This window comes from Phoxinus phoxinus, assembly GCF_949152265.1.
Source record: "Phoxinus phoxinus genome assembly, chromosome: 1".
Taxonomy (NCBI): Eukaryota; Metazoa; Chordata; class Actinopteri; order Cypriniformes; family Leuciscidae; genus Phoxinus; species Phoxinus phoxinus.
Window position 1 is genome coordinate 26,523,760 of NC_136876.1, and position 25,565 is coordinate 26,549,324.

A 25,565-nucleotide genomic window follows, 5' to 3' on the forward strand; every position below is an offset into this window, starting at 1 on the left:
TATGAAAAACGACAGCATCGGCGTCAGGAGCTGATGAAACATATCACATCATTCCTGAGGGAAGACGGGGATGAAGAGGTGCAAAGTGTAAAGCCTGCCACACCACCGACGAGGTCACCTCCAGGAAACTCACCTCATCCGACCCCTTTAAGTCATTCTTCTTCTTCATCACAGTCACCTGACATTGAGTTACATACCAAAGAACAAAGACATGTGAGTGCCACACAAATAAATGTAAGCACACCTGCTGCAGAGGCAGAGCCCTTTAACCCTGGTTTCGTACCAATACAGCCAGTCACTTCACTCCCTTTGTACTCACCAATTTCGTCTGGTACGTTACCTGCGGCCGTGCACCAACACCAACATGCTACCAGAGCAGAGACTGTGCCGCCACTGCTTAATACAGAGTTTTGTCCTTATGACGATGCTGGATCCCCCTTTCAGCCTCGGGTGCAGCCACAGCTAGTAGCTCCCACGCCAACCTACCAGCATCCCAGAGTGCCTTACATCTATACAACACTGGCACCTTCTTCACGACAACCTGTCACGGCTCCACCTGCATCCAGTTTTTCAGTTCCTCACTATACTACAATGCCTCCAGTAGTGTCAGTGCCTCAAACCCTGCACGGTGATTCAGTTCCTGCCATGAACATTCCCACTTTTGCAGGCACTGCTCTACAGCCATTGAGCCAGCCACTGAAGCGACCAGAATACTTGTTGCCTCACCGCCCTTTGCATGCTGCCCCCCAGCCAAAGATCCCTGATTTTGTAAATGACAATGAAAGGGAATTCGCTAACCTGAAGTTAGCACTGGACAATCTTCTGGAACCTCATGTAGAGCTGGATGAGAAATACAAGTACCACATCTTGTTGGAACACCTTAAATTGCCTGAGGCACAAATGATTGGCCAGTCCTGCCGCCATCATCCATACCCGTACTCTGCAGCTATGCAAGCTCTTCAGTTACAATATGGCCAACCCCATCAGCTGGCACAGAGCGAAATAGCAGCAATCCTCACAGCACCAGAGGTAAAATCAAATGATGCACGCAGTTTTCAGAGTTTCGCTCTCCGTGTACACCTCTTAGTGAGCATGTTGTTATCATTGGAGGGACCCAGAGGGATGGAGTTGAACTGCTGCTCGCATGTGGATCGTTTGCTTAGTAAGCTGCCCAGGTACTTGCGAGATGGTTTCATAGAGTTTCTCCAGCTACAAGGGAAGCTCAACTCCCCCAGTATTAACCCGTACAACCTACAAGACTTCGCAGGGTGGCTCCACGTCAAAGCTCAGCAACAGAGACTGTCTAGTAGGTTAGTGCAACGCTACCAGTATGAAAGAGATCCCAGCGGTTCAAAGGAAAAGAGTGCAGCCAAACCAAAAACCCAAAGTACAGCCTTGTATCATGGTGCAGCACCCACTGAGGATAAATCCTTCCCCAGTCCTAAGGTGTCTTGGAAGAAGACCCCCCTCCAAGTCAACTGCCTTTTCTGTGGCAGCAAAGACCACTACATCACACGTTGCAGCAGTATTAAAGAACAGTCAGTGGCTGATCTTTGTAAGTGGATTTCAGATGGGAAGCGCTGCTGGAAATGTGCCCGTTCTCATGCGCCTGAGACCTGTAATCTGAAGAAACCCTGCTGTAGCTCCCCCCAGTAATTTCACGAACACAAGGATTCTCTGATGACAGGCGATTTATTGATTGGTTCACCATGAGGATAACCATCCAACTCAAGATGCCGTGAGAACTAAATACACAACAAATAAAGTTAAAATAAAGAATATAAAAGACTCAAATAAATCAAATAAATCAATATTGTCTTTGTAAACTTTCCAAACAGAATTAAGTTCACTTTAACAGCATAAATGGTCTTTATACAGATATCACTTTTCACCACACAGCAATACAATCGACATTAATCACATACAATATAACTGAAACTTACTTCATTGGCTGCTTATTACCCAAGGAGAACTAAATCTTGCATCTTGTGATATCTTCTGTAACTTCAGATGAGTAAATTGACTTTAATACACTTTAGAAATGTGCAATATAGCTTCAGCTTGCCATGCGGTGTAGACAACCTTTCTTCCTGATTTACTCTGTGCTTTTCATAATAAAAGTATCCACACACTCAGCTCTTTACTAAGCAGTTTCAAATTAAAAGTCCTTAACTAAATATTTATAAAATATAAACTGATTTCTCTGTCAGTTACACTCCCACCAAAACACTTTCTTGTGATTTTTGTAACTTAGACTTAACTTGAGACATAACCTTTAATCAAAAAAATAGTATGGACTAACCCAAGGAATGGTAGACACAAGGCAAGCTCTTAATCTGCTTCAATCAGGGTGACTATTTTCTGAATGGGCCTTTCGAGGTAAGTCGGTTTAGTAACACGTTTGCCCCTTTTATCCAATGTTGAATCACTGATCAATAACTTCACTGTTCTCACACAGTCATCTGTACCACTGTGCACTTCGGTTACCTTCGCTAGCTTCCACTGACTGCGTGGAGCTGTGTCATCTTTCAGAATGACAATGTCATTGACCTTTGCATTTCTACGATGTTTGTGCCATTTCTGCCTGTGTTGCAGGTTTAGAAGATATTCTTTTCTCCATCGTGACCAGAACACATTCGCTAAATACTGCACCTTACGCCATCTCTTACGAAGGTAAAGGTCTTCCTTGACAAACTCTCCAGGTGGTGGTAAAATGATTGAAGTCTTCATAGTCAAAATATGGTTAGGTGTAAGAGGCTGCGGACCAGATGGATCATTCAGATACTCTGTGGATAAGGGTCTGCTATTCACGATAGCCATGACTTCATAGAGAAATGTTCTTAGAGAGGCACCATCAAGTCTTTGAGCTGATTGATCCAGAATGGATGTCAAGACACTTCTTATTGTCCGAATTTGCCTCTCCCAAATGCCACCCATGTGACTGGCTGAAGGGGTGTTCATGATGAACTCACAGCCAAACTCCTTTAGGCGTTCTTGATTAATTTCCTTTAGTGCTTCAGCAAATTCTCGTCTTGCACCAACGAAATTAGTACCCTGGTCAGATCTAAGTTGACGCACTGGTCCACGAATGGCAATGAAAGCGCGCAAAGCATTAATGAATGCGTCAGTGGATAAATCATCCAGCATTTCTACATGGACAGCCCTGGAACACATACATGTAAGTAGAAGCCCATATCGCTTAAACTCCTTTCTTCCTTCTTTGACGTAGAAAGGACCGAAACAGTCCATCCCACAGTATGTGAAAGGAGGGGTTGTCTCCATGCGTTCCTGGGGAAGATTCGCCATTTTTTGCTCTTCGGTGCATCTTCTCAGTTTCCTGCACCTAACGCATTTGTAGATATATGAAGACACTGCTTTGCTACATCCCAAAATCCAGAAACCGTTTGATCGCAGTTCATTTATAGTCATTCCTCTCCCTTGGTGATACACTTGCTCATGATAATGTTTGATGAGTAATGTTGAGATATGACTATGTCGTGGGAGAATTGCTGGGTGTTTCACATGTGGGTGTAATGCAGCATGTACTAAGCGACCTCCCACCCTGAGGATACCATGCTCATCTAAGAAGGGATTCAGGCGATGCAGTTTGTTAGAGCTGTTGTTGGACTTAATCTCCTTCTGTTGCTGGAGTTTCTGGATCTCATCACAAAAGGCTGATTGTTGAACCATTTTGATAATGGTAAGCTCTGCATCCTTTCTTTCTTCAATACTGGTGGCTTCATTGACCCTTGGACTTAGACCTTTGACTTCCTTGGAACGTCTCTGAAGTCTTGCAATAGCTTTTACCACTCTTGTCCAATCCGAAAACTTGTGAAGTCGATCAAGCAACGATCTTTCTTCCTTTGTTTGAGTTCTATGAACTTGGGCTTTTCGTAGCTCTGGGTCATTGTCTATGATCTCTTCCACCTTAACATCTCTGGGCAGCTCATCTTTCCACAGAAACTTTGGTCCTGTAAACCAGTTGGAGGATATGAGCTCTTCTGCTGTAAGGCCTCTGGACGCATAATCGGCAGGGTTCTCTTCAGAGGTCACATATCTCCATTGATTAGTGTCTGTACTTTGTTTGATTCGTTGAACACGGTTTGCTACAAAGACATGAAATCTCTTGGCGTCATTATTAATGTACCCAAGGACAACCTTTGAGTCGGTCCAGAAGTACTCTTCTAGGTTGTTGATCTCCAGCTCTTTTCTGAGCAAATCACTTGTTTGTACAGCAACTACTGCCGCTGATAACTCCAGCCTTGGTATGGTTGTAACCTTAGTAGGAGCAACTCTGGCTTTGCCCATAACCAAGGAGCAATGAACATCTCCTGATACGTCAATGGCTCTGAGATATGTGCATTCTCCATATCCCGATGCACTAGCATCAGAGAAATGATGAAGCTCATAACGCCGAACTTCCTTAAAGGTAGACGGGAGATAACATCGCTGAATCTTCACATCAGCCAAGTTTCGCAGATCTGTAAGCCAAGCTTTCCACTTTGTCAACAAGTCATCTTTAAGTGGTTGATCCCAGCCCACTTTATCTTGACACATCTGCTGCAATATTTGCTTACCAACAAGAATGAAGGGTGCTGCAAAGCCAAGTGGGTCATATACAGAAGCCACTGTGGACAAGATTCCTCTTCTAGTGAGTGGTTGTTCCTTAACGAATACTCTGAACTGGAAGCTGTCAGATCTGATGCACCATTTTACACCAAGTGCCCTTTCCATGTGAAGCTCACCCAAAGCAAAGTCATGTTCCACAACACTCGGAGCACATTCTTCCTGAGGAATTGACGCTTTCACTTCTTGATTGCTTGACACAAATTTATGCAAACGAAGCCTTCCTGTGCTACAAAGCTCTCTTGCTTCCTTCATCAGCTTGATAGCTTCATCTACAGTTGGGACACTTATCAGCCCATCATCGACATAGAAATTCCTTTCTATGAATCGAATGGAGGTTTCACTGAAGCAACCACGACCTTGAGAAGCAATATGCTTGAGTCCGTAGTTTGCACACCCGGGTGATGAGGCTGCACCGAAAAGGTGTACTTTCATCCTATAGACCTGTGGCTGGGATTCTAGATCTCCTTTCTCCCACCAGAGGAACCGTAAGTAGTCTTGATCTTCTTCCTTCACATGAAATTGGTGAAACATCCGCTCGATGTCACACATGATTGCCACCGGACCCTTGCGGAAACGACAGAGAACACCTACAAGGGTGTTTGTTAACTCCGGACCAGTTAGCAAATGGTCATTGAGGGATGAACCTTGAAACTTTGCTGAGCAATCGAAGACTACACGGATCTTTCCAGGTTTTTGAGGATGATAAACCCCGTGATGGGGAATGTACCAAGCAGGATTCTTGTCTGTTTCTTCAGCCGGGACTTTCTCAGCATCTCCTCGAGCAATGGTCTCATTCATAAAGTCTACATAGTCTCTATAGTATTTCTCATCTCTTTTAAGCCTTTTTTCCAAGCATTTGAGGCGATGAATAGCACATCCTTTATTGTTGGGCAAGTTTGGTCTGTCTTCTTTGAAAGGCAAAGGCATTTCATAATGACCATCTTCTTTGTGTCTGATGCCCGTTTCCATTTTTGACAGAAAACGTAGGTCTTCTTGAGAAATACAACTATCCTCTGCTGCTTTCTCATTGAAGTCAGACTCAAGAGCTTTGATGACATTTGGTGGAGTGATTACTTCCTTGATCTGTGTTCTACAGATGTACTGAACTTCACTTGTAAGGTTGAGAGAAGACTGTAGACTTGGCAGCACTTGTTTCACTATAATGCGATGACTCACTCCAATAGCATCCTCGTAGTCTACAGAGAAATTGCCACAGCCAACAATGCTCCAGCCTAGATCCGTTCTTTGAGCAAATGGTTGATTTTCTTTACCAGACACAATTTCTCTAGGAAGGAGAGCTTGAGGGCAGTTGTAGCCAATCAGTAGGCCAATATCACAAACTTGTTGAGGAGCAATCTTCTCAGCTATATGCATTAGATGAGGCCACACTCTTGCAGTTTTGGGTGTAGGAATGTGGGTTCTGTTTGCAGGAATGAACTCTCTAGAATAGGTTACTGGCAAAGAGATCTTCTTATCTGAATAAAATCCTCTCACCTTTAGTCCAGTTACCTTCTGGCATGGAACAACTGTACTCTTTGATACCATCGTTGAGAGCTTCAGCTGCACAGATTCCTTCTTTGTGTCAAGAGCTTGAGCTATCTCTTCCAGGATGAAGGTAGTATCACTCTGGGTGTCAAGAAGTGCATATACCAGAACTTCATGATTCGGTTCACTGGTAGCTGATACCCATACTGGAACAATTGTAGAGGTATGAGTATTATTTACATCCTGTAATACTCGGTTGGATGTTGCTTCACTTGCGGTTTCTTTATTCTGTACCAACTCTGGGTTTCTTTCCTTCAACTTCTCTTTTGACTGACCTGACTGTGGAGTCCTCTTTATTTCTTTGATACGATCCTCATGTAGACATGATGGGTGCCTCTTCTGACACTTCTCACAGACACTCCTGTAGTCACAGTTCTTTGAGTGATGACCAGGCTTCAAACATCCAAAGCATAACTTATTCATTTGGACAAACTTGACTCGCTCTGCAACATTTTTCTCCATAAACTTACGACATTTGTGAATACCATGTCCTGGTCTCTCACAGAATGTACATTTTGCAGCAACTGTTTTTTCTCTGGACTGTACCGTTAACACCTTTGCTCTAGTGTCTTGATTTCTTGATACATTTCCTTTTCCACTCTCATTAAACTTCAGTGCATGAAGCGATGTCACTGGGTTACAAGCTATCTTAGCTTCTCGTGTTAGAAACTTTACAAACCGACTGAAGGTAGGAAATGTCTTAGTTTCTTCTTCAATTTCTATGACCTGACGATTCCACATTGAGGCCAACCAATCAGGAAGCTTGGAAAGGATTTTCTGGTTCTCGTTACAATCATTAAAGACTTCAAGACCCCTAATCTGAGACATAGCTGCTTCACAGCCTCTGAGAAAGTCAGTAAATTCTCTCAGCTCAACACTGTCCTTGGAACCAATCTTTGGCCATGAATTAAGCTTGTCTCGAAAGGCTTTAGCAATGACGAATGGGTTTCCATACCTTTCTTCTAGTACGCCCCATGCTGTTTGGTATGCCGACTCCGTGCCTAGCAGGAAGTAACTTTCAATAGCCTTTTTAGCTGGTCCTTCCACATACTTGCGTAAGTAGTAAAGCTTCTCATTCACTGGTATGTTTTTTCTGTCGATCAGAGTTTGAAACGAGATTTTCCAATCACTATATCTGAGAGTGTCTCCATAGAATGTTGCAGGTTCGGGTATAGGAAGACGACTTGAGCTGATAGATTCTGTTAACACCCTAACAAGGTCTGCTGTGCTGGCTTCTTGATATGATTTTGTTGCGCTTTCCTGTGGAGGTATGCTCTGTAACACGGAGCTGCTTAACTTTGGTACATGCTTCTTTTTTACAGATGTGCAGTCACGAAGTAGCTCTCTTGTTTCTTCCTTTGAGTCTTCGTTCTGCTCGTAGACTTGCATTCGTGCCCTTGCAGCATTTAACCTTTTTAGTGTCTCCAAGCGCTCAAGCTCTCTGCGCTTGTCTTCTAATGCCTTCCGTCTAGCAGCATTTTCAGCTTCAATCTTAACACGTAGCCTAGCTTCCTCTTCTTCTCTTTCTAGTCGTCGCTTCAATGCTTCAGCTTCTTGTTCTGCTGTTCTCTTTTTATCTTCAGCCTCAAGTCTTTGGAGTTCTTCCAGTTCATCCTCTTGTTGCTGTAATATTTCTAATGTTGCCTCAGTTGCAGCAATTTCTGCAGCAGCCTCTTGCTTCTTAGCGGAGGACAAACTTGAACCTCTGGAACTCAAACTTGCATTGTTCATAGACTTAGAAGTCCTGGAACGTCCATGACTTGATTTGGAGGCTATGGATGAGAACACAGAACCTGCATCAATACAGCATGCTTCTGGTCTAAGAGGATCTTGAACCTCTACTCCCTCATCTAGACGACTCCATGCAGATTCAACTATCATTTTTGTGACTGCTTCACAAGTGTCGACTCGGCGGCGAGTATCACTGTCTGGACTCATCTTTTGTCGCAACTCTTCATATGCAACATTTACATCCTTTGAAGAACCACTGATTTCTTCTATGAGGCTGTTCAGCATGTCATTGGAGAGACGCCCCATTAGTCTTTGTCTAGCATCTCTAGCAAGAGTCTTCCATTTCTCATAAGAGCTTTGAAAGCAATTTTGAAGTTTAGTCAGTTTTTCATCATGTAACTCTTTACCTTTCTCTGTAAATTTGCGTGCTCTTTGACTTCTTCGTGGCTCTTGCTCTGTTGTGTTATCAACACCTACTGATGCTTGCGTGTCTACACATTCTTGGGATTCTAGCTGCTGCTCTGTCTCTGTTATGTTTTCTTTGTCACTCTTAGCAGACTGACTACCTTCTGCCATTTTATGTATCTCTTAGTTACAATGACTACTCTAATTGACAAATTGTACATGTAACGTGAACTGTACTGAACATAGATATTTCCAAAAGATGTCTCTCTCTTAAATTGTTAACTCTGGTTAAAGTAGTTTTTTTTTTTTTTTTTTATATATTAAACTTGTAACAGAAATTCTGCCACACTTAGATCAGGTTATTTTTAGACGTTGCACTTTGCTATTCCTCACAATTATTCTCTTACTTGCAGCTTGATATGCGCTTAAAAAATAACTTGAACTTAATTAGGTAAACACATAACACCAGCACTTCTTTAACACTGTAATGAACACTTAAAGAGTCTATTTTCAGCAAATGGCAAGAATAAGTCCACTTCAAGCACCTTAACTTGAACTTAGTTGTGCTTATCTTCTTGTTGGCCTTAACTTGACAATGCCATTAAACTCTGTGGATGTGCATGTCACTAGCTTCTTGGTTACCAGTATATACAGTGCTTGTAGAATCCAGAATGATGGAACTTGGAGTTAACTTGACGCTCACTTGACTGCTGGTTGGAAACGTTCCTTCTCCTACCCGTGAAGAGCAGATGAATTCTCACTGTAGCTCCCCCCAGTAATTTCACGAACACAAGGATTCTCTGATGACAGGCGATTTATTGATTGGTTCACCATGAGGATAACCATCCAACTCAAGATGCCGTGAGAACTAAATACACAACAAATAAAGTTAAAATAAAGAATATAAAAGACTCAAATAAATCAAATAAATCAATATTGTCTTTGTAAACTTTCCAAACAGAATTAAGTTCACTTTAACAGCATAAATGGTCTTTATACAGATATCACTTTTCACCACACAGCAATACAATCGACATTAATCACATACAATATAACTGAAACTTACTTCATTGGCTGCTTATTACCCAAGGAGAACTAAATCTTGCATCTTGTGATATCTTCTGTAACTTCAGATGAGTAAATTGACTTTAATACACTTTAGAAATGTGCAATATAGCTTCAGCTTGCCATGCGGTGTAGACAACCTTTCTTCCTGATTTACTCTGTGCTTTTCATAATAAAAGTATCCACACACTCAGCTCTTTACTAAGCAGTTTCAAATTAAAAGTCCTTAACTAAATATTTATAAAATATAAACTGATTTCTCTGTCAGTTACACCTGCAGTGACTGTGGTGGTATTCACCTTCAAGTGCTTCATGGTGTGGCCCGAAGTCATGCAACCGATACATCATCAGCTACCTCGGAGAGCCGCATCTACCTCTTGCCATCCATTGCATCAGGCAGAGTCCTTCTGAAAGTGGTGCCGGTGCTGCTGCACCACAAATCAAAGACACTAGAGACTTATGCTATATTAGATGACGGAGCACAGCGCACCATGATCCTACCTACTGCTGTCCAGCAGCTCCAGCTTACAGGTGAACCTGAGACTCTGGCACTTCGTACAGTCCGACCAGACACTACTCACCTTAATGGATCAAAAGTCACCTTTGATATCTCTCCAAGAGGTAAACCAGAGAAACGCTATCAAGTGTTTGGAGCATTCACAGCATCTGGCATTGATCTGGTGGAACAGTCATACCCAGTTCAGACTCTTCAGAGACGCTATGCACATCTAAGAGGAGTTCCGTTACAGCCATTTCACAAGGTACGTCCACTGGTGCTCATAGGTTCAGACCAAGTACACCTTATTACTGCTAAAGAGCCTATTCGTCAAGGCACCAAAGGGGGACCCGTGGCAGTTTGTACAGCTCTCGGCTGGGCACTCCAAGGGGCGGAAATGAGTACTACAGTCCGAGAACCAGTGCAGCAATGTTTCTTTCTCTCCACTGACCACCCAGACGATCTGCTCTACAGAAATGTGGAAAGGTTATGGCAACTGGATGTGCTGCCCTTTCGCAATGAGAAACTGGTTGTCCGGTCTAGGCAAGACAAAGAGGCTATGCAGTTGCTTGAGTATCAAACGCAGCGAGTAAATGTCAAGGGAGTACAGCGGTACGCCACCCCTCTTCTGTGGAACCCAGGTGCTCCAGAACTTAAGGGCTCCATGCAATCCGTCCTTTCAAATCTGAGGAGCACTGAAAGGAGACTCCAGAAGGACTCTGAAAAGGCTTCAATCTATTCAGGAGAGATTGCAAAACTCATCGAGGCAGGTTACGTAGTCAAGCTTAACCAAATGGAAGCGACACAAACAGAGGCATGGTATCTACCCCATCATCTCGTGAGTCATAATAATAAGCAACGACTGGTGTTTGACTGTTCTTACAGATACCATGGCATGTCCTTGAACGATCAGCTCCTGCCAGGTCCCACACTTGGACCATCACTGTTAGGAGTACTCCTGAGATTCAGACAGCATCCTGTAGCAGTAAGTGCAGATATCAAGGGCATGTTCCATCAGGTCCGCCTATTGCCGAAGGACAAGCCCTTTCTCCGTTTCATTTGGAGAGATCTGCAGAGTGAAAACCTTCCAGATGTATACGAGTGGCAGGTTCTGCCATTCGGCACAACAAGCAGTCCATGCTGTGCCATCTTTGCTCTGCAGCACCATGCTTTCAATTCTGAAGCCAAATTTCCAGGTCTGCAACAGCTAGTCCACCAGAGCTTCTATGTGGATAATTGCTTGACAAGCTTCCCTACTGTCCCAGCAGCCAAGCAAACTGTGGATCAGTTACGCAGCATGTTAGCCGAAGGAGGGTTCGACCTAAGACAGTGGGCTAGCAGTCATCCAGCGGTGGTAGCTCATCTTCCAACGGAAGCCCAGTCATCAGCCACAGAGCAGTGGTTAGTGCAAAACCGCGTTGACCTTATGGAGCCCACATTAGGCCTTCGGTGGAATTGTGCTGCTGATACCCTCGGCTACCATTATCGGCTCATTGAGCATTCAGAACTGACGATGAGAGCTGCTTACCAGGTGTTGGCGTCCCAATATGATCCACTGGGGTTCATACTACCATTTACCACCAGAGCAAAGATGATCATCCAACAGTTGTGGGCTAAAAAGAGAGACTGGGATGACCCAGATCTACCACCAAACCTTCAGGCCGCCTGGACCAACTGGGAAAGCGAGCTTAAACAACTCAGTGCAGTTTCCATACCTCGCTGTTACACGCCAGCCTCCACAACTTCAGCAGAACCGCACAGTTCCCTCCATGTGTTCTGCGACGCCTCTGAAAGAGCGTACGGGGCAGTGGCATATTTGGCCGTTCAAACCAGCAGTGACATTCATGTTTCCTTCATAATGGCCAGATCACGGGTTGCTCCTAAGAGGCAGCAGTCTATACCTCGCCTGGAGCTTTGCGCTGCCTTAGCTGGAGCTCAGCTGGCCAAACTGGTGAAGGATGAGCTGACACTCTCCATCAATCAGACATTTCTGTGGACAGACTCCATGACTGTGCTAGAGTGGATTCAGTCAGACTCCTGTCGATACAAGGTGTTTGTTGGGACACGAGTCACCGAGATCCAAGAATTAACAGACCACAACTCATGGAGGTATGTTAATACGCAAGATAACCCAGCGGATGACATAACGAGAGGTAAAACCCTCCAAAGTTTGTCCGAGCCCAGTCGATGGAGTCAAGGGCCTCCATTCTTGAAACAGAGCCCAGAGCACTGGCCAAAAAGACCCGAAGTTGCACAGTCAGAAGTGGTATCTGAATTGAAAGGCCTGACCTGCTACTCCGTAATGGCAGTTCAAACAGAGTCCATTCTCCCTGATGTTACTCAATTCAAAACCTGGCGAGAGTTAGTGGGGGCAACTCTACAAGCCTGTAAAGGGGCGGCCGCATCGAACAGTGTAATAATGACTAACAGAGAGGCGGAAGCTGTCCTGCTGAGGGCATGTCAAGCTCAGAGCTTTCCGGAAGAGGTAACTGCCCTTAGAGCACAGAAATTGATTCCCGTGCACAGTCGACTAGTCAACCTCGCTCCAGAGTGGGACCCCCTGACCAACATGATACGAGTTGGGGGGCGTCTAAGAAGGCTTGCAAACTCAGACCCTGAACAAATCCACCCCATTGTACTGGACCCAAGACACGCAGTAACAAAGCTCCTTATTCAAGAATTTGATGATCGTCTGTTACATCCGGGTGCTGAAAGAGTCTACGCTGAGATACGGAGGCAGTACTGGATTCTCAGAGGACGCCAGGCTATCAAGCACCATCAACTCCATTGTCAACCCTGTCAGCGCTGGAGAGCGCAGCCAAAGGTACCTCAAATGGCAGATTTGCCACCAGAACGCCTCCGTCTACTCTGTCCACCCTTTTATTCAACGGGCGTTGACTGCTTTGGCCCATACCTGGTCAAAATAGGAAGGCGTAATGAAAAACGCTGGGGCCTGATCTTCAAATGTCTCACAACCAGGGCAGTTCACATCGAGCTTCTTAACTCGATGGATGTCGATGCCTTCCTTCTAGCACTCCGCCGGCTCATAGCCAGAAGAGGTCAACCCTGCGAGATCCGTTCAGATTGTGGCACCAACTTCCGCGGGGCAGAAAGAGAGCTACGGGAAGCCTTCTTTAGCATGGAGTCAGAACTCCAAATCCGTCTTGCAGACCACCAAATTGACTTTAAGTTCAACCCGCCCAGCGCTCCACATTTTGGCGGAATATGGGAGCGTGAGGTCCGCTCTATAAAAAATGCTCTCCAGGTAGCCGTTGGTAATCAAGCAGTCACAGAGGATGTTCTGTCCACAATCCTAGTGGAAGTGGAGGGGATTCTCAATTCGAAACCTCTGGGATATGCCTCAACAGATGTTGCCGACATCGATCCAATTACTCCTAACCTTCTCCTTATGGGGCGGCGGGATGCATCTCTCCCTCAGGTGGCGTATGCTCCAGGAGACATGGGGCGGCGGAGGTGGCGTCACTGTCAAAACATGGCGGACCAATTCTGGATACAGTTCACCAGAAACTACTTGCCTACACTTCAGACCAGGCAGAAGTGGCATAAAGCTGCAGAAAACCTGGAAGTCGACTCTGTTGTACTGATAGTGGATCCGCAACTCCCAAGAGCTCAGTGGCCAATAGGCAGAGTTCGGAAAACATTGCCCAGCAGTGACGGATGTGTGCGAACTGTCGAAGTTGTTATTGACGGTAAAGCTTACATTAGACCAGTTGCACGCTTGATACAGTTGCCTGCTCTAGAAGGTAACACCAAAGACAGTTAGAGAATTCTCTTGATTACCCATTTGCTGCTCAAATGTGGGGGCGGCTGTTGTGAATTCTCTCCCTTTAAATATTAAGGTAGCTACGTGTGTGACGTTTTAAGTTGCGTTGTACGCAAATGACGTAGTGCAGCATTCTCAGCACGTACGGACTCAGTGTAATTGCCTATTCACTAAGCTACTCCAGTTGAGCGATCATATCGCGTTCACACATTCATGTGCAGTGTTTATGTGCAAGATAAAGTTTGTGACAAAAAACTACCTCAAGTACACTATTATGTGTATGGTCACTCTTGTACAATAAACGTCTGAACTCTATCTGATGACTCCGACTCCCTGACCAGAGTTCTGCAGCGGTCAATAATATAATCCACCAGTTTCAGTGGGGCAATCCCCAACACTTGTAAAAAATTATAACAATTAAAGGTAACACTTTACAATAAGGGTGCACTAATAAGCATTAATTCATGCTTAACTAATGCACAGATAATACTGAATTAATGTATTACTAATGATTATCTAAGCTATTCATTAATGATTGCCTCATTAGCAACTAATGAAGAGTCTGTCTGGTTAATATATTAGTTCATATATGAATTGTTATTAATTAAATATGTAATTGTGGATTAATTCCATAATCACTTATTTGATTAACTAATAGTGTTAATTAATTTGTTAATTACCACAATGAGCCTAATATGCATGAATACATTATTAATTACAGCATTAGTTGTGTGTCAATTACTACAATTACTAGATGATGAGTTAATAATGATGTGCCTCAACAAGTAAAGTCACAACATAATGATTGTTAGTTAATGATTAATTAATCATTAATGACCATCACTAGAGTTTATAAAAGCTGTTTATTAAACACTGGTTTCCAAAAACATTGTAGTAATTGACACACTACTAATGCTGTAATTAATAATGTATTGATGCATATTAGTTTACCTGTATTATCTGGAAGTTGAAATATAAGGCTTTGGCTCATTGTGGTAATTAACAAATTAATTAACACTATTAGTTAATAAAATAAGGCAGTATGGAATTAATACACACTTACATATTTAATTAATAACCAATCTGGTTCTGGTCCGGTCGCGCTGGCAAAGTTGATCGATCAGCTTGGTCATCTGCATTTTCCAGATTAGATTCGGGCTCCTATTGAAAAGGTAGTACGACATTATCACCTGTCATTAAAGGGACACTTCATCCATTTGCATTAAGCTTTGTATCGTTAGAAACCCAGTCATATTTTTGAATGGTCATGCATTATTATTTCAGTGTTGCAGTTCCTGCTTATAATGATGTAAAAATCGGTGAGAAGAGCACCAGGAGACGAAGAGGTTCCACTTCAACGCGTAGGCATGTCTAGTGGACGACGCTCTAGCGGTAGTGATGGTAGCCACCACCGCTGGTGGTAGGGTACTCAAACCATAGGGTGCCATAGGGTGCCCCGCCCTTGAGAAAGGAGGTCCTTCCTCAGAGGAATTGGCCAGGGAGGTGCTGTCGCTAGGAGTACAAGTTCGGAGAACCAGGTCCGGGTGGGCCAATGAGGCGCAACCAAGATGACCTGCTCTTCGTCCTCCCTGATCTGGCACAGGGTCTGTGCAAGAAGGCTCACTGGGGAAAACGCATACTTGCGGAGGCCAGCTGTGCGCCAGTGCGACCGTGCCGAGCGTGCCCTCGGTCAGGGAGTAAAACTGGGCGCAGTGGGACGAGTCGTGGGAGGCAAACAGATCTAACTGAGCCCGAACTGATCCCAAATCAGCTGAACCGACTGGGGATGGAGTCTCCATTCTCCAGGAAGAGGCTGGAGCCGTGAGAGCTCGTCAGCTGCACAGTTCAGGTCTCCCGGGATATAAATGGCTCGAAGCGACCTCAGATGCTTTCGACTCCATAAGAGGAGGTGGCTGGCGAGTTGCGACATACGGCGGGAGCGTAGACCACCTTGTCGGTTGATGTACGCTACTGTCGCGGTATTGTCTGATCGGACTAGTACGCGCTGGTTCTTGAGCAGCGCATGGAAGCGGTGCAGAGCGAGACATACTGCCAGCAACTCGAGACAATTGACATGCCAAAGGCGGTGGGCATCTGTTGAGACAACAATATCCCTGGAAACTCGTTCTAAGGGCACTCCGGCCCGTAGAAGCTGAGGTTCGTCCATGGGGTGAAGGTCTGACGGGAGGCCGGAGTAACTGGTACTCGGAGCGTGCCGTGTTGCCATGCCCACCTCGGATATGAAGCAATCCGAGCGGCGTTGCTGCGGCTGCGGATGCCATATAGTCCAGGAGCCTCTAAAATAGTTTCAGTGGAACTGCACTCTTGCCCTCGAACTGTCTTAGGCAAGTCAGCAGTGACTGCGCGTGCTCGCGCGCTCGTAAGCTGCACGCACATGGCGACCGAGTCAATTTCCATACAGAGAAAAGCTCTGCATGGGGCAAAGTTTCTCTTCTCCCAGTTGACCCGAAGGCCCAGACGAGCTAGGTGCCGGAGCACTAGGTCTCTGTGTTCTCAAACCTGGTCTCGAGGGTGAGCTAGGATCAGCCAGTCGTCGAGATATTTCAGGATGCGAACCCCGTGTTCCCGTAGTGGAACAAGGGCTGCCTCGACAACCTTCTTGAAGACGCGAGGAGACAGGGTTAGCCCGACTGGGAGAACCGCGTACTGGTATGCCCCCCTACCCCCCCCACCCCCTCGAAAACAAACCGCAGAAATGGTCTGTGTCGAGGAAGAACGGAGACATGAAAGTAGGCGTCCTTCAGGTCGGTCGCTGCAAACCAATCCTGTGGCCGCACACATTCGAAAATGCGTTTGGCTGTGAGCATCTTGAACGGCAGCCTGTGAAGGGACCGGTTCAAGACGCGCAGGTCGAGGATTGGTCGTAACCCACCGGATTTCTTGGGAACAATGAAGTATGGGCTGTAGAAGCCGGACTTTATTTCAGCTGGAGAGACAGTCTCGATTGCACCCTTCGCTAGTAGGGTGGTGACCTCCGCTCTCATGACAGGGGCATTGCCACCGACCATAGTGAAGCGGACTCACTTGAAGCGAGGAGGAGACTGAATCTCATAGCCGAGCCTGATGGTTTGGGTGACCCAGCGGGACAGGTTGGGAAGCTCTAGCCAGGCTCCCAAGAACTGTGCCAGCGGGGTCATGCAAACCACAGACGTCCCCTAGGTGCTGCAGTGAAGCGGAATGACCGGGCCAGACATGGCTGGCATAGCGGCCCGGTGTGGGGGCACGGTCATTAGCCGCGTCCTGACAGAGGTGGCCAGGGAAGGACCAGCGATCCACGGGGGCCTGCTCTGCCAGGGGTCTGGCGACAGAGGGGGACGAGAGTGGTGAGGCCCGTGAGCGGCGCGCACTGTCATCCGAGAACTCTGTGACAGAGAAGGGCGAGAGTGGCGGGACTCGAGGGTTGCACGCACTGTCGTCCGAGAACTGTGTGTGAGCCTCCTGGAAAAAAATGCAACCCATCTCTGAGCTGCCCGTAATGGGAGAGCCGCATCACCTGGCGTTCGGCAGGCTGCGGGGCTGGTACGGGCTGGCTCGGCCCTCTGCGGCTTCTGGGTGTTGCCACGCCAGTGGATGTGCTGTGGGGACACAGTTGTGTTGCCACAGAACACTCCACGGGGGAAACCTCTGGCTGGGACTGGTCAGCTATCTCATCCGGATAACACATCAGACTCAGACAGTTTACCCAAACACATCAGACAGTGTGTTTAAAAAGACGCGCCATGTGCGGCTCTTTTAGAGAGGATAAAACTCAAACAGCAGTGTTGAAGCGCCCAGGGAGAGACGCACGACTGGCAGACCACTGCGCAGATCGGCAGGCAATGTGAAGCTCGCTGGAATTCACCGTCATGAGCCGCTGCCCCTCACGCCCTGGACCAGACAGAGAGAGAAGCGTGTACAGACGACGGACCCTGTGGCCCCTCACTTGCACCCATCCTAACTGATCACTGTACCTCCTTTACGATTCCCCGGCATGACGAGGACACCAGATCACCTATTTATTTGGACACTTTATTTTCCCTTTTTTGACATTTTGTTTTATTTCTGTTAAATAAATGCCTCTCTGTCGTTTGCTCCTTCCGCCACAGTATACACATACTTCAGACACCAGTCACAGTGATGTAGTTCCCAATAGCGTCGATCTAGACGCATTGTTGAGGTCCACTTCAAAAGGAAACTACAGGTCATGCTTCCATATTTTTGTATCCACGATCACAGACAGTTGGATTGGGCTCAATGTATTATGGGTGTTTACATTTTCTTGTATCGTTTGACAAAAGGGTCTGGCAAAGCCCACACTGGCACAGTTTTCTTTAGTCATGTAGCACAGATTGAAAATAATTGCCTTTCTACAGCATAGACACCCAAGTGTCTTTCCAAACAGAACATATACTTTTAATCTTGCTATTACATGTTACTTATGCTTTATTATAATTGGTTGTAAAAAGGATTCCAGAAATAAAGATATAATCTCTGTGAATACCTCCAAAAAATTGTAAGATAAAGTTACCTTTACCTTCTTAAAGGAGAACTCCGGCGCAAAATGAACCTTTGGTCTAATTACACATTGTTACCTAGTCAACCGTTATCTGAGATTTGTTTTCATGATTATCGAATGTAAATAGTTTTATCTCTAAAAACAGTTTAGCCTATATACTAGTAGTATAACACTAGTATATAGGGCATAGATTAATGACAAATAAAAATTGCTTGTTAATACCACTAACAAGGCTCAAAATAGCCCCACACTAACACGGCAGCATAATGAGGGTCCCTACCTTCAAACCGAAGCATTGAGAACTTTGTCAGTGTCCAGACAGTTTAAAGGGCACCTATTATGACATTTAAAATGTTCCTAATGTTGTTTAGGGAGTCCCCAACAACAGTTTTACATGCATGCAATGACAAAAAACACTTTTGTTGTCGTATAATATGCATTTATTTTTACCTGATTTGCTCATCGACTCCCAAATGAATCGTTCAACGACTCACTTTTCAAACCCCTCCTTTGCGCGACGCTAATCTGCGTTGATTGGTCAGATGACCCAGCAGTGTTTACATAGATAATACTTATTGTTTAACACGGAGTACAATTATGCTTTTATCAATTAAATTGTGTTATAATAATTATTATAGTCCACTGCTTTGTAGTTTGTAGTAAAAAACTAAAAATAAGATAAAGAATGTAATGTTATGTTAGCGAGCATATAGCCCAGAGTTCATATTGTAAAAGCACAATCAGTCTTTGGTTGCGTTAGCCCGATGCATAAACATAACGTTTTTACAAAAAAAAAAAAAAAAAATGTAGTTACGTTACTACGAGGTATTACTCTATTCTTTAAGACAACTCCGAAAACAACAACAAACACTTCACATATCTCAATACAATTGCCATTGAAGACCTAGAAGCTGAACGGTGCTTACACAACAAACAAAATAATTATTAAGCATGCTACATAAAACATAAAAGCAACAATTATTAATAACACTTACAGGTTGTGATACGGAGGAGGAAGCTGATGCAAATACACTTGGAACTGAACCTTCCTTCAATATCAGCCGGCTCGCGAATCCCAGTTTGAGTGCATTTAAAAAGCAATCGTCTTCAAAATGGCGCGAGCAAAGCACAAGGCTCGGACTATACTTCTGTGGTATAGTTGTATATATGAATTGTAGCCACTTAGTCTTCAAATGCTCCTCCTTGGGCAGATGAAAAAAGTTGGCTTTTGAGTCGCACTGCAGAACACAGCGTCTCGTCGCCCTGATGTTTTCCCTGACCTTGGAGCGCAATAAGTGGGCGTATCGTATTCAAATAACTTGACAAGTTGACGTCATCTAGTCAGAGAAAAAGCTTCGGTCTTCTAACGATTCATAAAAATGACTCCGAGTCGACTCTTACTTTTGAAAGACAATAACTTTATATACGGTGCACTTTCATATTTCAAACTTTGCAGGATGTTTTTGTTCACTTAGATCTATGTTACACACTACATGAAAGGTACATTTCAAAATTCCATAATAGGTGCCCCTTAAATAAGAAGATATTTTATACATAGTCAACTTCGCGTATACAGGCAGAAGCCATCTTTGAAAAACAGTCTCTACCAGTCGATCTAGAAACGCCGTCTTAGATCTTGTGTAAGAACTAAGTCTCTCTTTTTTAAATTATTATTATTTATTTATTTTCTCTGTTGCGTTCAGTGCTTCTCTTATGCGCTCAGTGCTTCCTTCCGGAAACAACGGACGATATGAGATTCTACACAGTTCAGCGCACTTGGATTGGCGCTCGTAGATCGACTGGTAGAGACTGTTTTTCAAAGATGGCTTCTTCAAAGATGTGTTTGTGTGTGTTCTCACTCACTTTCCTGACAAACGTGACTGTTGCACTGCAATCAGAGAATGTATATCCCATTTCTGCTGGGCACCTGTGTTCTTTAGAACATTTGCAGTACATTCACGGCAGATAGATGCCGTTTTATGCTGATGCTTTGAAAACAAAACCAAAGGTTCAAAAACCAAAATATAAAGGTGAGGTGAGCAATGCTATGCATTTTGACGCCTTCTTCTGTGCTATCATTACAATGAAGCGGGTAAACAGCTGCTGATGACACAAGTGTACCACACTTTAGACCCAAATAATAGGCTATAATGTGAACACAATCCAGCGGGGGCAGGGGAAGGAGGGAGCAGTTGAACTCGGTTCGAACCAGGCATTTGAACCAAGTATGAAAGCACCCTCAGATTAATCTTTTCTTTTTGAACTAGTTCAAGGTTTAATATAAATTTTTGAATTTGAGTTGAGGAAACAGACAAGCTAGACAAGCTGTTATGTGCAGTGTTGTCTTTGAGCAGGGATTGCCTATCAATATCTGTATCGCGTACTATCTATGCTCTTTACATTGTGGAGCTTCCTTTGTGACAGCAAGTGATATGATGTGATGTATTAAGAGTCTACCTTTTTTTTTCTTTTTCTTTTTTTTATTAAATGCACATTACAAATAATAAACATGACAAGTCCAATGTACAGTATACAAATATTGAACAGTTATAGACTACAACAAAAATAGGAAAAGAAAATATACAGTGTAATATATGTGTAATACATAGATATAAAAAGAAAGAAAATAATATAAACAGAAAAAAGAACAGGTATGAGATCATCATATAAATAGTATAAAAGCTTCACATAGAGACCTAGTGCGTTTTACTTTACAATTTTTCAACCCAAGTAGTAACTCAATATAATTTTTCATATCTATATGAAATAACAAAAAGTTGAGTTTTCCTTTAGCCCATTTTTTTATGTATATGGTATTTTTTCCATAATCAAACAAAGATTAACAATAAAGGCCACATTTGGTGTCTACAGTCTTTGTCTATTAAAATAAATAAAACAAATACATATTTTCCAAAAATAAAAAGTAAACTTTCATGTTTTCTACAAAGAAAACATTCAAAATCTACCCAAAACATTTAGCTAAATGCAACTTAAAAAAATAAGAATTTACCTGTGCCGGCTGACCTTTAACCCTATAACGATTAACGACGGTGTCAAAGATCAGCATGAGTCAATGAGGCAGTCATATACCAAGCAGTTAGAGGGACGGTGACACATTTAAACTGCATTCTACCATAATTTATTATAAGAATATTTCCCATTTGTTAACAACACTGCCTACAAAATTGTCAAATTCTGTTGCAGAGTAAATGAGCTTTGTCAACAGCTGAATGTGGCATTTAGCTCTTAGTTCTTTATATTTTTGCTTCTCTCTCTCTCTCTCTCTCTCTCTCTCTCTCTCTCTCTCTCTCTCTCTCTCTCTCTGTGTTGCTCTCTCTGTGCTGTCTGTCAGAACTAGATCATTTTAGATGTTGATTCAGTCGCAGAATATTAGACTCAGAGCCACTCTCACCTCCTCCCTGTCACCTCCTGCGCCAAATCCACTGCTCTGATGCGCAACTTATTTACATTATTACAGCTGCACAGGCTTTGTTTCTCTCTCTCTCTCTCTCTCTCTCTCTCTCACACACACACACACACACACACACACACATCCTTGCACATTACTTCCACGTGTCTGACAGTAACCTATTGTGTGTGACCTTGCAGGCCTGAGACAGCGGCCTGAAGCACAATCCGCACACATACACACCACCACACAACGGAAGGCTACGACCTTAACTCACACTCCACCATCTTTCTATTACACCTCTCTCGCTGTTATCCATTCCTCCCCTCCTCCACTGCTCCTTTGGTCCAAAAAAATCTCGTTCCTCATTCTCGTGTTACGCAGCACGTTTGAGCTTCTGCAAGAACCAATGAGGTTCAAATTTATAAAGAAAAATGCATAGAAACATTTTCATTGGACTGGTGGACGGATGCTGGAAGGGCAGTTGCAGTTATTGTTATCTTATACTCTTTTATTCCATTAATTAATTAGAAAGCTAAAGATGAAAAATTTGGCAAGATGTGTCAGTAATAAACAGAAACCTCTCTCTGGTCTGTGGAGGAAGACTGGTTTGTTCTCAGCTTGTCGCAGTCTGGTAACTGTAGAAAGGGCTTCATCAGGTGTGTGGACACAAAAGGAAAAATATTGCCGGTTTCAGTTCAGGAAACAATGCTGCATTACATTAAGCATTAGCTCTCTCTAAGCTTCTGTGCTCCAGAGCGTCATGCTGTTTTTCGCTGTACAGTCATTTTCAGCCTCTCTGCGGATATTGTTAGACGAAACAATAACATGCCAGAATGTGTTATACATCACATGCTGGTCTTTGGGCTTCATTGTACAACAGGAGCCAGTGGTGTATTTTTCTTCTAAAGAAGACTCATGAAAATGAAATTGCGTAAAGAGGAATACAGAGAAGCTTTAAAGATGTGCCTTTTAGCCCTGGTAAGGCTATTGCTATCCATCTATTGTCATGTAGGATATGTTATTGAGGCTCTTTCCACCTGTTTCCACAGAGATCCAGATATCAAAGTTAGTGTTAGTAAAGCAGGTGTGTGTGTGTGTGTGTTTTGTGGTGTAAGAGACACACAAGTGCAGAAACATCGACACAGAGTGAAAGATCTTATCCTCTCCACCCAGGGGGTCTTGTTAGAGGCTAGTCGCGGTGACACAGCAGACTGTGTTACTGTAAAAGTCATCAGTCATAGCACTGTGTGGGTGCAGTAAAAATCTGTCGCTCCATGCAGAAAGCTTGTGCAAAAATACCATGAATCCCCCAGTCATATTCTACATTATCATTTGCGCCTCTCCTCCTATTTCCTGCTGCTAATATTTCCCCATATTAATATTTGCCGTTCTTCGCCGGTGCTTCTCTGCTTTTTATCCTCTCCTACAACTGACTTGGATTTGTGTGTGTGTGTGTGTGTGTGTGTGTGTGTGTGTGTGTGTGTGTGTGTGTGTGTGTGTGTGTGTGTGTGTGTGTGTGTGTGTGTGTGTGTGTGTGTGTGCGTGCGTGCGTGTGTGTGTGTGTGTTGCAAGTGGCGAGCAGCCTGCAATCATCATTATGATGATCAAAATAATTAGCATGTTCAGTAATACATGTGTTGTGCGTGTGCAATGAGTCAGATGATAAACCGTCTGTTTGCCCCGAGCTGGAGGCAAGTTGACGACATATTACTGAGAAACTCTTAAGCTCTGAAATTGGACAGCATTGCACTTTTGACCAGCCATGGATATGCATTACCCAAAAGTGAAAACAAATAAACATAAACCTTAAAAATATACAGATATTTCTTTACATGACATGACTCACTGTGAATCACTGTGAAGTCAGTCCTCAAATCTGATTATACCAAGTATGGTCCTGAATGAGTGGTACCACTTTCTTTTCTTTTTTTTTGTTTTGTTTTTTTGGACGTGAAATTGTCGCCTTTACTCATTGTCTGTCAGCCATGGTAATGAAGATAAAGTAAAACAACAGCCCCAGAAGTTCTGCATACATTTTGACCATTTTGTTGCTGATTTGGTAAGGAATAACAATATATTTTTTGTTTGTTTGTTTTTATCTTAAAGGGTTCGGTGATTGTGTGACTGTGCTATGTGCTTGTAATATGAGATTCTACCTCATAGGCAAACTATTCAGCCCCAATGGTGAGAGATGTAGTGGCTTGAAAGATGCTGATTCTGTCTTGTATGTGCATGATTTAACCAGTATATTTGTACACTAAGAGAAAGGAGAAATCAAGTCCAATTTTCACTTTCAGTTAGTTAAACTAAATGAAAAAATAAGCCACCTTTTCCTTTCTTGTTATTCTTTTCCACATAGGAAATTATATGGTTAAAACCCTGAAATTGACCCAGAACCTCTGTGAAAATGATCAATATTATGTACTGAGTAAGTAACTATGTTTCTCACCTGACCTGGCAACATGTTTGTTTATTGCGTATCCATCCATCCATTCATCCATCCATCCATCCATCCGTCCGTCCGTAAACATTTATTTAATGTTGAAGAAATGTATCTATTTATTGGAGTTTTGTTATTTATTATGTTGTTGTTGTTCTTTTTGATGTGGTTAACCGTCATTTTCTAGATGTGATACTCTTTGAATTGTGGTGAAGACCCAAAAGAAGGATTCAAGAAAGATGTAGTTCAGTGCTGGTTTCTGAAAGTGTGGGTTATATCAGACAGTCTTTTAAAACAGATGTGACATATGAAATGTTAGCATTGCATAGAAAAGTCATTCTAAAGCATGATCAAACATGGTGCCTTGTCACAGCACATCATGGCCTGTCTTCTAAAGGTCACTAACAGATAAAGGGGACTAAAATGAGAGTCATCCTCAAGCGCAATAGTGCTTTGAGAGTTTTTATTTTTATGCAGTGGTTATTACAATGTAGATTATAGGAGGTCAGGTTTGAAGCGTTGCCATGGAGAGGGGAGTGAGTAATTTCACGTCTCCTCTGGTTTAGCTCACCTGCTTGCCTCCGCTCTGCTGAAGTCAAATTGATTGTGAATCACATTACCAGTGATTTAACCAGAAATGCAGAGCGGTGAGCACTCACTGTCTGGACTGCATCCATATCTCCATCCACGTCCAGAGAGAGAGGCAAGAACCAAGAATGCAAGCACAGCACAAAACAGTGTTATCCTTAAAGGGAATTCAAATGAAAGATACTGGATGGAGTAACAACAAATATGAATAAATGTAGAACAAGATGAGATGTCAGCATGAGGGACACGCACCCCTACGGATGGGCCATCTGCTCAATAAGAGAGAAATAGAAATGGATGGAGTTTTGGTTACAGTTGATTGTGGCCATTTTAAAATAAAAGGAAATGATCTCTTTCAGTATTTAACACCACTAACAGGGTCTCTTCCCTCATAACTCAAGCTGTGTCACTCTTTTCTGGTGGGCATCTCTCTCGTATGTTTTTAAAATAAATATACTGCCATTTACTGTCCAATTCTCTTTTTTTTCCTCAAGATTTTAAAGTATACACATGTGCACACACATAGAAACAAAGACTGGTCAAAATAAGTCAGGTTTTTGTTGTTGTTGATGTTGGGGGTTTTTTGTCGTTGAAATTTTGATAAAAGCTAAACACTGCCCCCTGTTGATGATTTACAGTTTTTATTACATGCTGCCAACAGGCTTGCAATATTTACATTTCAAAATAGAAATAACTTAAGAAAACTTTCTAAACCATAAAGGCGCTACCTTTTAAATACCTTTTCCCATTTTATCAATTTGTTTTTAATTCATTTTGTTGAATTTTGTCATTTTGTAAAATGTTATGAATTAAATGGCTTGCAACCATGTTTTGTCACTAGAATAATTTAAATAACCCATTCAACATGAAAATGTTATGAAATCATTTAAGACATTTCTTCATTTATAGAATATTTTTGGGATAAAGGGTTCTTTAAAATGTGGTTCTATATTT

General features: G+C 43.3%; 1 protein-coding gene across 2 annotated transcripts; it reads right to left on the bottom strand.

The window, feature by feature from the left end:
- Window positions 1–1,648: 1,648 nt before the first annotated feature.
- Window positions 1,649–9,648, bottom strand: LOC307009620 (uncharacterized protein). 2 transcript variants are annotated; one of them, XR_013800079.1, is made up of 3 exons: window positions 9,377–9,648; window positions 1,944–9,178; window positions 1,649–1,745 (listed from the first exon to the last, which is right to left on the bottom strand). XR_013800079.1 is itself a non-coding variant. In XM_079633483.1 (2 exons), the coding sequence occupies exon 2, from the start codon at window positions 8,479–8,481 to the stop codon at window positions 2,332–2,334; it is 6,150 nt and encodes a 2,049-aa protein (XP_079489609.1). In that variant the 5' UTR covers window positions 8,482–9,178; window positions 9,377–9,648; the 3' UTR covers window positions 1,675–2,331. The 2 variants fall into 2 exon arrangements, 1 of the variants encoding a protein (XP_079489609.1); XM_079633483.1 differs by having other exon boundaries at window positions 1,675–9,178.
- Between the last annotated feature and the right edge of the window lie 15,917 nt (window positions 9,649–25,565).

Excerpts from the sequence above, each read along its gene's own strand:
- LOC307009620 (XM_079633483.1), bottom strand. The coding sequence starts at position 8,481 with ATGGCAGAAGGTAGTCAGTCTGCTAAGAGTGACAAAGAAAACATAACA.